The following is a 12,424-nucleotide window of genomic DNA, read 5'->3' as shown; positions in this document are numbered from 1 at the left end:
ATTAAAGTCCATTAAGCTGGCCTCCCTAGCTTTGGAAAATCTTGCATGAAAAGGAAACAACAGTCATCAATGACCAAAAAAGCTGGATTTTATTCATGTGGATGAGCCAAATATGAGTCATCATTTAACTGAAATCTCATAACCAACTTCCATGCCTTTATAAATTCTTCACCACCACAAGTATATGTATCTTCCCATCTGCCCACTCCAAGACCAAGTCCTTTGTTCATACTTCATTCCAATAATAACTAATCCTACGCGACCACTGAATTAGTTTTCGAAGATGAAGAATCTCATGAAGACTGTTGAAAGTTTCACTAAATTTCCCATCAGCTCAAACAGGTTTTTGCTTGATCATCATGTTGGATCATTGAAGTTCAATCAGAGTAAGTTTTATTTTAAGAATTTCCAGGTTTATTATACTTTTTTCCATTTTCTTGATGTTTCTTTTGACTATATTTGCAGTAGTAATAAATAGAAAGAAAAGACCAACTGAAAGAGCAGCTCATGCAGTAAATAGCATTCTAGATCATGGTAAATACTTTGCCCCCAACAATTCCTTCCATATATTCATTATACAAATCAAGATTCTCATGAAATTTGTTATGTAATTTCTTGCAGTAAAATTAGGATCCAATATAAGTGCAATAGTAAAAGGGAAGTTAAGCTTAGGAGCCAAAATTGTTCAAAATGGTGGAGTGGGGAAAGTCTTCAAGCATAAGTTTAATGTTGAAAATGGAGAGAAAATCTTAAAGGCTTCTCAGTGTTATATCTCTACAACAGCTGGTCCTATAGCTGGTCTTCTCTTTATCACAACCAACAGAATTTCCTTCTGTAGTGAAAGATCAATCAAACTTAAGTCTCCAAATGGAATGTCAGCCAGAGCCCATTACAAGGTGACTTACAAAATTTAATTCTATGAAACAAACAATTCATTTTACTATAAAATTTTGGAGTATTGAATGGTCAATTGATTCCTATATATCTTATTACAGGTATCAATACCTCTAGGAAAGATAAAGGGCGCGATTGTGAGTCAAAACAAGGAGAAACCATCGCAGAAGTATATCGAACTTGCTACTGTGGATAACTGTGATTTCTGGTTTATGGGATTTCTCAATTATCAGAAGACCTACACTAGCATTCTAAAAGCTGTTTCTTTACCTCAATTATATCAACTCACTCAATAGTGATTAGAAGATCATCAATTTTCTTCTTCACAAGAGGATTATATATAGTGTGCAGTACCAAGAATATTTTAGTATCTTCTTTGTAGATGGGTATCATTAACTAATGATAAGCATTCTAAAGTCAAATTTAGACTAATAGAATTTATGGGAGTTTTTGTAATTACTTGTGGTATTAAAACACTTATCCTGAAAAATGACTTGAGAGTTCAACAACTCTATTGTTAAGCTCCTTTACAAAAACATAGATCATTAAGTTTTCACATCAAAAGAACTGTAAATACATTTGTTTTGGTTGTTGAAATTGAAAAACACCATTCATTATAAACTAACTAGTACATGAGCTTCCAAATGATGTTCCCAGAACAAAATTAGACCAGAAAAATAGAGAATGCACCTCAAACACATTTTGGTGAACTTCAAACTTTTCCTTGCTTGAAAATTTCTATTGATTTTTTTAATCATTTGAAAAATTCTAAATAATTGAAATATTTTAGATGATTATTTAGAAAACCTGAAACCGATCTAACCCATTGGCCAATAGGTAATTAATGGCCAATAGGTAATTAAATGGAAAGAGTCAGTGTCTAAAAGACGAATTGTTACTAGTTCAATTCCCAAATAGATCTCCTTAAAAGAAACTGAAATCGACCCAACCCACTTAAAGAATTATGAGTAGGCCTTTATTCGAGTGACTATCATACAATTATGAATTCAACCCAATTAATGTCATCAAAAAGAATTTATATATTAGGCTTATTGAAACATGAATATTGAAATGAAATAAGAAAAATGGTTGTTTAATTAAAATTGTAAAAGTTACAAAAAAAATTAAAAAATAGAAAAATGTCATATTTACAAAATTAATTAAATGAATTCATTTATTTGAATAAATGATAATAAAATAATTAATTTATAAATATAATCACATTTTTTTTCTTCTTAAAATCATATAAAATCGATATTATTTATAAAGTCCTATTGTTTAATTGAATTAAACTAGTTACTCATTTTAGAATAGTAAAATACAAAGAGTTAACTATTAACTCCATATTTAAACTAACATTGACACTTAGAAAAAGAAAAGTTGTATTAATTTTTATTAAAAATAATGCCATATATATTTACACATTACAAATGGGAAGAAAAGGGATCTAATCTTACAAAAAAATCTGGAACATATTTGAAACCAGAAAAAAAAAACAAAAAATAAGAAATTAAACAACATAAAAATATAATATACCAATAAAACCGAAAACACATCACGCCTCTTTTACGGATTAAAGCGAACACGTGTAACATGAATCTTTGAGACTTGTACCCATAATTTTTCCTTCAAAAACATTTATATTCCTTTCTTTTCTAGATCGTTCACCACATTACGAAAGGAAATTAGTTTTCAGTAGTCCGCGATATCAATAGGAAAGTAAATTCTTACTTTTTAGGGTTACATAATTATTTCTTTCATAACTGATCTTTTTCAGTCTGCAAATTAAAATCACATATACATCTTTATTTCAAGCCCCCACCAACCTACCCACCCACCCAAGGCCAAATTAAAGTGGTTTTCTGTGATTGAATATTCTATTTATTCCTTTAAAACCAAAAACCCATATATACCACCTCAAAAGTTATCATTCACACAACATATCCATGTGTTTTGTTGCTTTTTCTGGATTGCATGTTCGAGATCTCATCACCCATTCAGCCTACCTCTTTTTACATGGGATTTCTTTTTAATCTCAATCAGATTGGAATTTGTTTGTGGGTTTAAACAAAAAAAAATTTGGAGAAAAATATATTGTTTGTTGATGATGAAATATAAATTTATTTCAATTTACTCTAAATGAATGACTTCAAACAAGGCTCAAATGATAGTTTTATTTTCAGCAAAACTAAATGTTGTAGGAATAAAGTCTAGTAAGTTGCCTTCTCTAGTTTTGGAAAATCTTAGTAATCAGTTCCAAATATGAAAGGGCACACAAACATTCAAAAATATATCCATTATCTAATCTAAATCTAACTTGAGATAACACTTTTATTCATGTGGATGAGGCAAACATGAGTCATCAAACAACTGAAAGCTCTGAACCAACTGAAACAACTTTTATAAAACTTTGAAAGCCTTATAAATTTGTGCCATTTACATTGATTCGAATCACCCACTGCAACAAGTCCACTGATCATTCCAAAAATTAATTCAAATCAAAGAGGTTTGTTGAACATGAAGAATTTGAAAACTGTTGAGAATTTCACTGGATTTCCCATTATTAGCTCAAACAGGCTTTTGCTTGATCATGGTAGACATAAGCATATGCATGCAGTGATAAATAGAACGAAAAGACCAGAAGAAAAGGAAGCAAATAGTATTCTAGAGCATGGTAAATGCTTTTCTCCCTCAAGAATTCTCATATATTATTATTCGTGGCACAGTTTTCTAATCAAAGGTTATGTCTTTTGGTTGATTTATGTATTTACAGTAAGATTAGGATCCAATATCACTGCAATAGTGAAGGGGAAATGGAGCTTAGGAGCCAAAATTATCCGAAATGGTGGAGTGAGTAAGATCTTCAAGCAAAAGTTTAATGTTGGAAATGGAGAGAAGATCTTAAGGGTTTCTCAATGTTATATATTCACAACTGCCGGTCCAATAGCTGGTTTGCTCTTCATAACAACTCACAGGCTTGCCTTTTATAGTGAAAGATCCATTAAACTCCAGTCCTCAAGTGGAATGTTCGCCAGAGCCCATTATAAGGTAAGTTTACAAACTTCAATCCTGTTAAAACAAATAAGTTTACTATAATTCTCTACATTTTTCATGGAAAAAGTTGGAAGTACTAATGGTCTATGATTCTTCCTATCCTATGCAGGTATCGATACCTTTGGGAAAGATAAAGGGCACGGTCTTGAGCCAAAACGAGAAGAGGCCTTCGCAGAAGTACATTGAACTTGCTACTGTGGATAACTTTGATTTTTGGTTTATGGGATTTCTCAATTATCAGAAGACCTATACCTGCATTCTAAAAGCTATTTCTCTACCTCAATTCTTTCAAATCACCCTGAAGTGATGATCAGAAGATCATTTTTAGTTGTATAGTTTTTCTTTATAAACAAGATTATATTGTACAGTCCCCAGAGAGTTTATATGTGCATTTTGTAAAAGGCTTATCATTAACTAATGATGAGCATTTTATTGGAATTCCCACCAGATCAAACAAACTCTTGCTTGATCATGGTCGCCATAATCATATATCTTTTCCTGTCAATGGATTATTGAAGTTCAATCAAAGTATGTTTTATTCCCCTTTTTACTATTGTTTTTTAAGAATTTGAAGTTTATTATATTTGCTTCAATTAATGTTTCTTTGATTGTAAATGCAGTAATAAGTAAAAAGAGAAACCAACTGAGTGAGCAATTAATGCAGCAAAATAACTTTCTAGAACGAGGTAGATACTTTTCCCAAAACAATTCCTTCCATATATTCATTAAATAAATCATGATTTTTTTTTTCTAATAAATTTTTTTGCTTGTAGTAAAACTTTTTTTCTTTTGAAAATGTTCCATTTAATAAAAAATTGTTTAGACACAATGATAAAAGCATGACATAAAAAAAGTTAGGTACAAATTGATTACATTAGAATAATTAATTGACTCGAAGATCTTCAAAAATGCAATAAGATCTCCACACGAATCCACTAGTTTTCTAGATCTAATTTTCGACATCGTCATGATAATGGCATTGTGAATAATCTTTAACGGCCTACTTTCGTTGTTAAAAGTTCCCCGATTTCTTTCCAACCAGATAATCACTAAAAAATTATAGGAATATAGACCCATCTTATAAGTTTCACATTTTTAGTCGCCCAATCCATGCCTCCAAATAACCACTAACAGCTTCCGGCATAACCCATTATATCCCAGTCAAATTCCACAAAAAACTTCATATATACTTGCAACAACGTGACAATGTAAAAATAGATGAGAAACTGTCTCAACCTCTTTATAGCACATACGACAATGACTCACAATAATCATGTCTTTTTTCATACATCTATCTTCAGTGAGAATTCTACCGTGAATAACACTCCAACCAAAAAATGAGATCTTAGTAGGCATCTTAGACTCCCATAAATTTTCCCAAGAAAGATCAGTCGAGTTAATCTTATTGAACAAAGTGTAACAATGTCCCACATTAAAGTTATTCACATCACGCCACCGCATAGAATCTCGAGAAGACGGGTTTAACCCTTTATTTCTAACATTAACAAAAGTCTATCATTGGACATGCTTTCATCACTGTTCAATCTTCTTCTATATCTGATACGATTAGTAAAACCATTAGACCGAATGTCAAACATATCTTTGACCGATGAATCTCTACAAATAGAGATAGAAGCAAGCTTAGGGAAAACTTTCGCCAAACATATACCACCACACCAAGTGTCGTCCAAAAAAATAATCGAACTCCCATTACCCACAATAAAAATCAAATGCTCCTGATAAACCTTCCACATGGCATAAATACCACCCCAAATGTTGCAACTCATGAGTCTATAAAAAATTTTGGTGAACCAACCAGACATATCTTGGTCATATTTACATTTAATCAATTTAGCCCAAATACTATCTTGCTCAGTTGCAAATCTACCACACTATTTGGATAATAAGGCTTTATTAAAGGAAACAAGATCGCGGATTCCCAACCCCCTAGCTCTTTTATTAATTTAACCTTATCCCAACTCACTAAATGAGAAAATGAAGAATCGAACGATCCTCAGATGAATTTACACATAATTCTCTCCATCTTCACGGCCACAAACTTAGGGATGACAAATAAAGACATTATATAAGTTTGCATTGAAGAAAAAGCGCACTTGATAAGAATTAATCGACCTCCCTTATAAATCATCTTACTTTTCTATATGGGAAACTTCCTCTCCATCTTACTTATGATCGGGTCCCAAAAAGTTTTAGAGCTAGCTTTAGCCCTAGAGGGAGCTCGAGATAATAGACGGAAAAGTTCTAACTTTAAATCTCAGAATACAAGTCAATCTAATCTTTCTTCTAGACGAAACTGAATCAGAGAAGAATATATATCAAACTTACCCAAATTAACACGTAGTCCCGAACACGCTCCAAATAACCAAAGAATATATCACGAAGGTACTTGACATTTCTCTCAGTAGCCTGAATCATGCAAAGAGTGTCATCTACAAATAATAAATGAGACACAAAGAATGTAGATTGTCTCGCACCACACTCCACCCCACGAAACAACCGCATCCTTAACAAACGACAACATTCTAGAAAGGCCTTCAATGACAATAATAAATAATAAAGGGTTTGGGCCTTTATGTATAAGTAATTTAGGATTTCTAGGCTAATTTCAAGACTTTTCCTCTTTAACAAATATTATTTTCCTTCTCTATTTTCTAGAGTTTCATTTTCTTTATAATTGTTCTCAGAAGATCCGATAGTCAGAACCAACAGACCCTTCAACCCAAGGTGGAGATTGTTGATATTGAGTTGATGAGTCATGCCCAATTAAATGAAGTGTCCAAAACTTAAGTTTGTTAAGTTAGTTAAGACAAGTTGCGTATATATAGATAAGTAATTCACACAAGAAAGTTATAGATTTTATATATGTGTGAGTGATATATATAAAGAACAAGAGTGTAATTGAAACGTTTGCTTGTGATAGTGGAATCGAGTTCTTAATAGTGCTCAACGGAGACGTGGACCATTTTTTGTTCGAACTCCGATATCAAATCTTGTGTTGTTGTTACTCTTTATGATTTTTGCTGTTATTTTTCTCAATTTTTTGATTGATCATGAAGGAAATTTCCTACAAAGTAGTAGGACAGTTAAATCTTGTAAGATAGGTAAAATTAGTAAGTTTTAAATGAATCCAAAAAGATCCTCTCAGGGTAGCTCTTGAGAGGTTATTGAATCTTTTTTTAATTATGAATAAGTTAATACAAGAGTTTTCAAATTAAAATGATTTATCCTTTTGAAAATATATAAAAGATTACACAGGCAATACAGAAAAGAATAATTGAAAATATATAAAGGAACCCACAACACAAATTAAAGAATAGAATACACATATATACAATTTAATTATTATGACAGGGTCTTGATAGAGTTTAAACTGATATAAACAGAATTAACCTTATTATGACAGGGTCTTGATAGAGTTTAAACTTATATTTACAAAATTAGCTGAAGAAATATTTCGGGTCACGAAGATACCTATGGATAGTTTGGTACCGACCCACCCCGGTTAGACTGGAACTAACCGACTGAAAGGACCCAGTAACTTATTTTTAAAATGTTTGTAAATTACATATTTGTATGGCTGTATCTCAAAAGAATAAAATTGGAACATTTAAATTAGAATTATATAAAGATTTAAAACAATTTAAACATAATATTCAAAAACATTTGAAAATAAATAAATACATTAAAACAAAAATTAAACTTGGGTTTAGATCAAGGACTGGATTCGCCTACTCTCCATCCTCAATGCGAACCTGGCCAGGCATCTCATTTCTCTACCTTACACCAACCCGAATCGAGTAGGTGCGTACCCATTGTTATCCATAATTTTATAAATATAAAGTGTAACACTTTGTAATTTTTTCCTTGAAAGCATTCAAGTGTTGTAATGATCTTTCTGGTTGTGATAATTTTATTTTATGACCAAATTAATTTGAAGTGGGGACACACTTTATTTTTGTTCACCTAATGATGGCATTGGAGAGTCTAAACCACCTCAAAAGTGATAATGCACACAATAAATCCAATCAGCAAAGTATTTAATACTTATCACATGTGTGTTTGCCTTTTCATTTTTGAGTATTAAATGCTATAAATTAAAGTCCATTAAGCTGGCCTCCCTAGCTTTGGAAAATCTAGCATGAAAAGGAAACAACAGTCATCAGTGACCAAAAAAGATGGATTTTATTCATGTGGATGAGTCAAATATGAGTCATCATTCAACTGAAAGCTCATAACCAACTTCCATGCCTTTTTAAATTCTTCACCACCCCATATAAGTATATGTATCACCCAACTGCCCACCCCAAGAACAAGTCCTTTGTTCAAACTTCATTCCAATAATAACTAATCCTACGCGACCACTGAATTAATTTGTCGAAGATGAAGAATCTCATGAAGACTGTTGAATGTTTCACAGGATTTCCCATCAGATCAAACAGGCTTTTGCTTGATCATCATGTTGGATCATTGAAGTTCAATCAGAGTAAGTTTAATTTTAAGATTGTCTAGGTTTATTATACTTGTTTCCATTTTCTTGATGTTTCTTTTGACTATATTTGCAGTAGTAATAAATAGAAAGAAAAGACCAACTGAAAGAGCAGCTCATGCAGTAAATAGCATTCTAGATCATGGTAAACACTTTGCCCCCAACAATTCCTTCCATATTCATTAAACAAATCAAGATTCTAATGAAATTTGTTATGTAATTTCTTGCAGTAAAATTAGGATCCAATATTAGTGCAATAGTAAAAGGGAAGTTAAGCTTAGGAGCCAAAATTGTTCAAAATGGTGGAGTGGGGAAAGTCTTCAAGCATAAGTTTAATGTTGAAAATGGAGAGAAAATCATAAAGGCTTTTCAGTGTTATATCTCCACAACAGCTGGTCCTATAGCTGGTCTTCTCTTTATCACAACCAACAGAATTTCCTTCTGTAGTGAAAGATCAATCAAACTTAAGTCTCCAAATGGAATGTCAGCCAGAGCCCATTACAAGGTGACTTACAAAATAGAATTCTATGAAAAAAACAATTCATTTTACTATAAAATTTTGGAGTATTGAATGGTCAATTGATTCCTATATATCTTATTACAGGTATCAATACCTCTAGGAAAGATAAAGGGCGCGATAGTGAGTCAAAACAAGGAGAAACCATCGCAGAAGTATATCGAACTTGCAACTGTGGATAACTGTGATTTCTGGTTTATGGGATTTTTCAATTATCAGAAGACCTACACTAGCATTCTAAAAGCTGTTTCTTTACCTCATTTCTTTCAACTCACTCAATAGTAATTAATTAGAAGATCATCAGTTTTCTTTTTTTAGTATCTTCTTTGTAAATGGCTATCATTAACTAATGATAAGCATTCTAAGGACAAATCTAGACAAATATTATTTATTGGAGTTTTTGTAATTAGTTGTAGTATTCATGCACTTATCCTGAAAAAAATCTCCATTACAAAAACTCAGATCATTAAGCTTTCGCATCATAAGAACTGTAACTGCATTTGTTTTGGTTGTTGAAATCGAAAATCATCATTCATTATGAACTAGTTAGTACATGAGCTTCCAAATGATGTTCCCAGAACAAAATTAGACCAGAAAAATAGAGAATTCACCTCAAACACATTATGGTGAGCCTAATTTTTTTTCCTTCTTGAAAATTAGTATAAGTTTTCTTAATCATTTGAAAGATCCTGAATAATTCAAACATTTAGATGATTAAGTAGAAAACCTGAAACCGATCCAACTTGCTTATAGAGATTTTGGGTAGGCCTTTATTCATGTGGATGTCATACAATTGTCAATTGTGAATTCAACCCAACTACCAAACTTTCCTTCCCAACATATGCATGATTTTATCCTTCACAAGAATTTATATATTTATGCATGTTATTGAAACATGAATATTGAAATGAATGAAGTTAAAAGGGCTGGTTTCCTTAATTTCGTACAATTTTATTTCTAAAAATATTAGTTATATATTATTTAGGTATATATAATTAAACATAAAATAAATTAAAACATAATAATAAATAAATGACTAAAATTAATTAAGCAAATTCATATATTTAAATAAATAATATATATATATATATATATATATATATTTTAATTTATAAATACAATTACGTGAGTGTAATACTAGTTCTCTTTAATTAGAAAAAATAAGATATATATATATATATATATATATATATATATATATATATATATATATATATAATTGATCGCATTTTCTCCTTTTATATAAAATTAAAATTATTTATAAACTCGTAAATAATAAAATATTGCGATAAAAAATTTAGAAGGGTAAGAGTTTACCGAAATTAGACTCGTTAGTCTTTTCTAAAATAGTAAAATTGTAAGATTTTAATCGTTAAATTTATTTTTTAACCAGATTTGACACTAAAAAACAAAGTTGTATTATCAATTGTAATGTAAATTCTTATGATTTAGGGTTGTGTAATTTTTTCTTTCATAATTAAGATTTTTCAGTCTGCAAATTAAAATCATATATAAATCCTTATTTCAAGCCCCCACCAAAGGCCAAATTAATGGGAAATTTGAGGAAATGACCCTAAAGAGGGGTCAAATAGCCGATGGTGCGGGCCCATGTTTTTTATAGCGCTGGTGATCCTCAACTGGAGGGTGCGTGACGCACCCGAAGGCATTGTGAAAAGTCCACATTGCCCTTACTATATAATTAAAAAAAATCCAGTTTTTCCATTTCTTTTCATTTCTTTCTTTATTCTTCTCTTTCTTCACTTCCCTTTCTCCTCCTTCTCTTTAAAAAGGACAACCACCGACGAAGGAATCCCAACGAAGACGGCGGAATCCCAACGAAGGAGATGTCTCTTTCTACTACTGGTATTCTTCCTCCTTCCTTTATTTCTCTCTTTCCACGCTTTGTTTGTTAGGGTTTAGTGATTAGGGAATGAGTAGGTGAATGCCACCGTTGCGGCGGAATCCAGGTGCGTCATCCAGTTGCGTAACGCAGTTGTGTCACGTAGTTGCGTTACGCATCTGTGTAACGCACCCCAGACCATTTATAGCTATTACTTGCATTTCATTGTTACGGTGTCTCTCGATTGATACTATCATTTTTTTCAATTGCAGCTGAAATATTTGCTGACGTATTTGTTGTGTACAATGGAGAGTGACAAATTGCAGCCAATGGTACCAAGTCTTTCTCTGCACAATCATGCAAAACTATGGATATACCCCAATGTACTACATTTGCTGAATTAGTTGATATAATCTATGTGACGATTAACGTTCAAAAGTCTGCATATGATTTAGTGATTAAAATCATGTATGATCCTTCTGCAAAACTTCCCCCTGTTGTTATTGAGGGAGATAAAGACGTGGGCATGTATTTATCACGGTTGATATCGGGTCGAAGTTCGTCATCTTCGTCACCACTTTGTGTCTCATTATAAGAGAAGTACCCAAGTCAAGATAGTACACTACCAATCATTACTCAAAAAACTATACCCGACGTTGTTTCTCGAGTTGTTTCTCAACAGATTTTATTTGAAAGTGAAAATGAAGGAGGAGGAGAAGAAGCTGAACGGGCTCATCATGAACTGATTAATCATGAACGGGTTATTGACTTTAATTATGAACGGGTAAGTGACTTCCAAGCTACTACTAGTCCTGCATCAGCAATTACACGCACGCCGCACTAGTCAATACCTACACCAATGGGTACACCATCTAGTGCAAGAGGGTCAATGGGTACACCATCTAATGCAAGAGCGTCAATGGGTACACCATCTAGTGCAAGAGCGTCAATGGGTACACCATCTAGTGCAAGACCATCAATGGGTACACCATCGACAGACCCGACAGACGTATCACCGACAGACGTATCACCGACAGACCCTTCATTTGCATTGGCGTTAACTAGTGAAACCGTATTGGAAGTCGGTACGTTATTTGATACTAAAAAAGAACTTCAACTGACGCTATATAAATATGCGATGACTTGTCATTTTGAATTCAAAGTGAAAAAGTCTCGAAAACATCTTTGGTATGTGAAATGTATGGATGAGACATGCAAGTGGAGCTTACGTGCTATGAAAGGTAAGTTTCCCGAGATGTTTGAGATTTGGAAATTCAATCGACAACACTCATGCTCAGTTTTGTCGAGGTCGGAGAAAAAAAATGCAAACACCGGCATGGGTTATTGGGCAGTGCATGAAGGGTAAATACATGGACCATCACCATAACCACTTGCCTAAGAAAATAATTGAAGACATGCAGTCAGCTTATGGGATGTTTTTGACTTATAATAAGGCTTGGAGGGCAAGGAAAACGACTTTAACGGCGGTGCGAGGAACGGTAGAGGATTCCTATGGAAAATTGTCTTCATACCTATACATGTTGGAGAAGAATAATCTGGGTACCATAACAGATATTCATATAGACGAGCACGGCCACTTCAAGTATATGTT

At 32.5% G+C, this 12,424-nt stretch overlaps 3 protein-coding genes across 3 annotated transcripts; all 3 read left to right on the top strand.

The window, feature by feature from the left end:
* The first annotated feature begins 283 nt into the window (after positions 1–283).
* On the top strand, positions 284–1,257 carry LOC124924709 (GEM-like protein 6). Its single transcript, XM_047464706.1, has 4 exons — positions 284–386; positions 466–534; positions 622–896; positions 996–1,257. The coding sequence occupies exons 1-4, from the start codon at positions 284–286 to the stop codon at positions 1,188–1,190; spliced, it is 642 nt and encodes a 213-aa protein (XP_047320662.1). The 3' UTR covers positions 1,191–1,257.
* A 1,913-nt stretch (positions 1,258–3,170) lies between these two features.
* On the top strand, positions 3,171–4,333 carry LOC124928064 (GEM-like protein 6). Its single transcript, XM_047468597.1, has 3 exons — positions 3,171–3,568; positions 3,668–3,942; positions 4,058–4,333. The coding sequence occupies exons 1-3, from the start codon at positions 3,412–3,414 to the stop codon at positions 4,253–4,255; spliced, it is 630 nt and encodes a 209-aa protein (XP_047324553.1). The 5' UTR covers positions 3,171–3,411; the 3' UTR covers positions 4,256–4,333.
* Positions 4,334–8,348: 4,015 nt separating this feature from the next.
* LOC124928004 (GEM-like protein 6) lies at positions 8,349–9,356 on the top strand. The gene is made up of 4 exons (XM_047468520.1): positions 8,349–8,452; positions 8,532–8,600; positions 8,686–8,960; positions 9,060–9,356. The coding sequence occupies exons 1-4, from the start codon at positions 8,350–8,352 to the stop codon at positions 9,252–9,254; spliced, it is 642 nt and encodes a 213-aa protein (XP_047324476.1). The 5' UTR covers position 8,349; the 3' UTR covers positions 9,255–9,356.
* Positions 9,357–12,424: the final 3,068 nt, after the last annotated feature.

The sequence above is a fragment of the Impatiens glandulifera genome, chromosome 2, assembly GCF_907164915.1.
Source record: "Impatiens glandulifera chromosome 2, dImpGla2.1, whole genome shotgun sequence".
NCBI lineage: Eukaryota > Viridiplantae > Streptophyta > Magnoliopsida > Ericales > Balsaminaceae > Impatiens > Impatiens glandulifera.
Note: the sequence above shows the minus strand (reverse complement) of the source record. Positions and strands in the feature narration are given on the sequence as shown.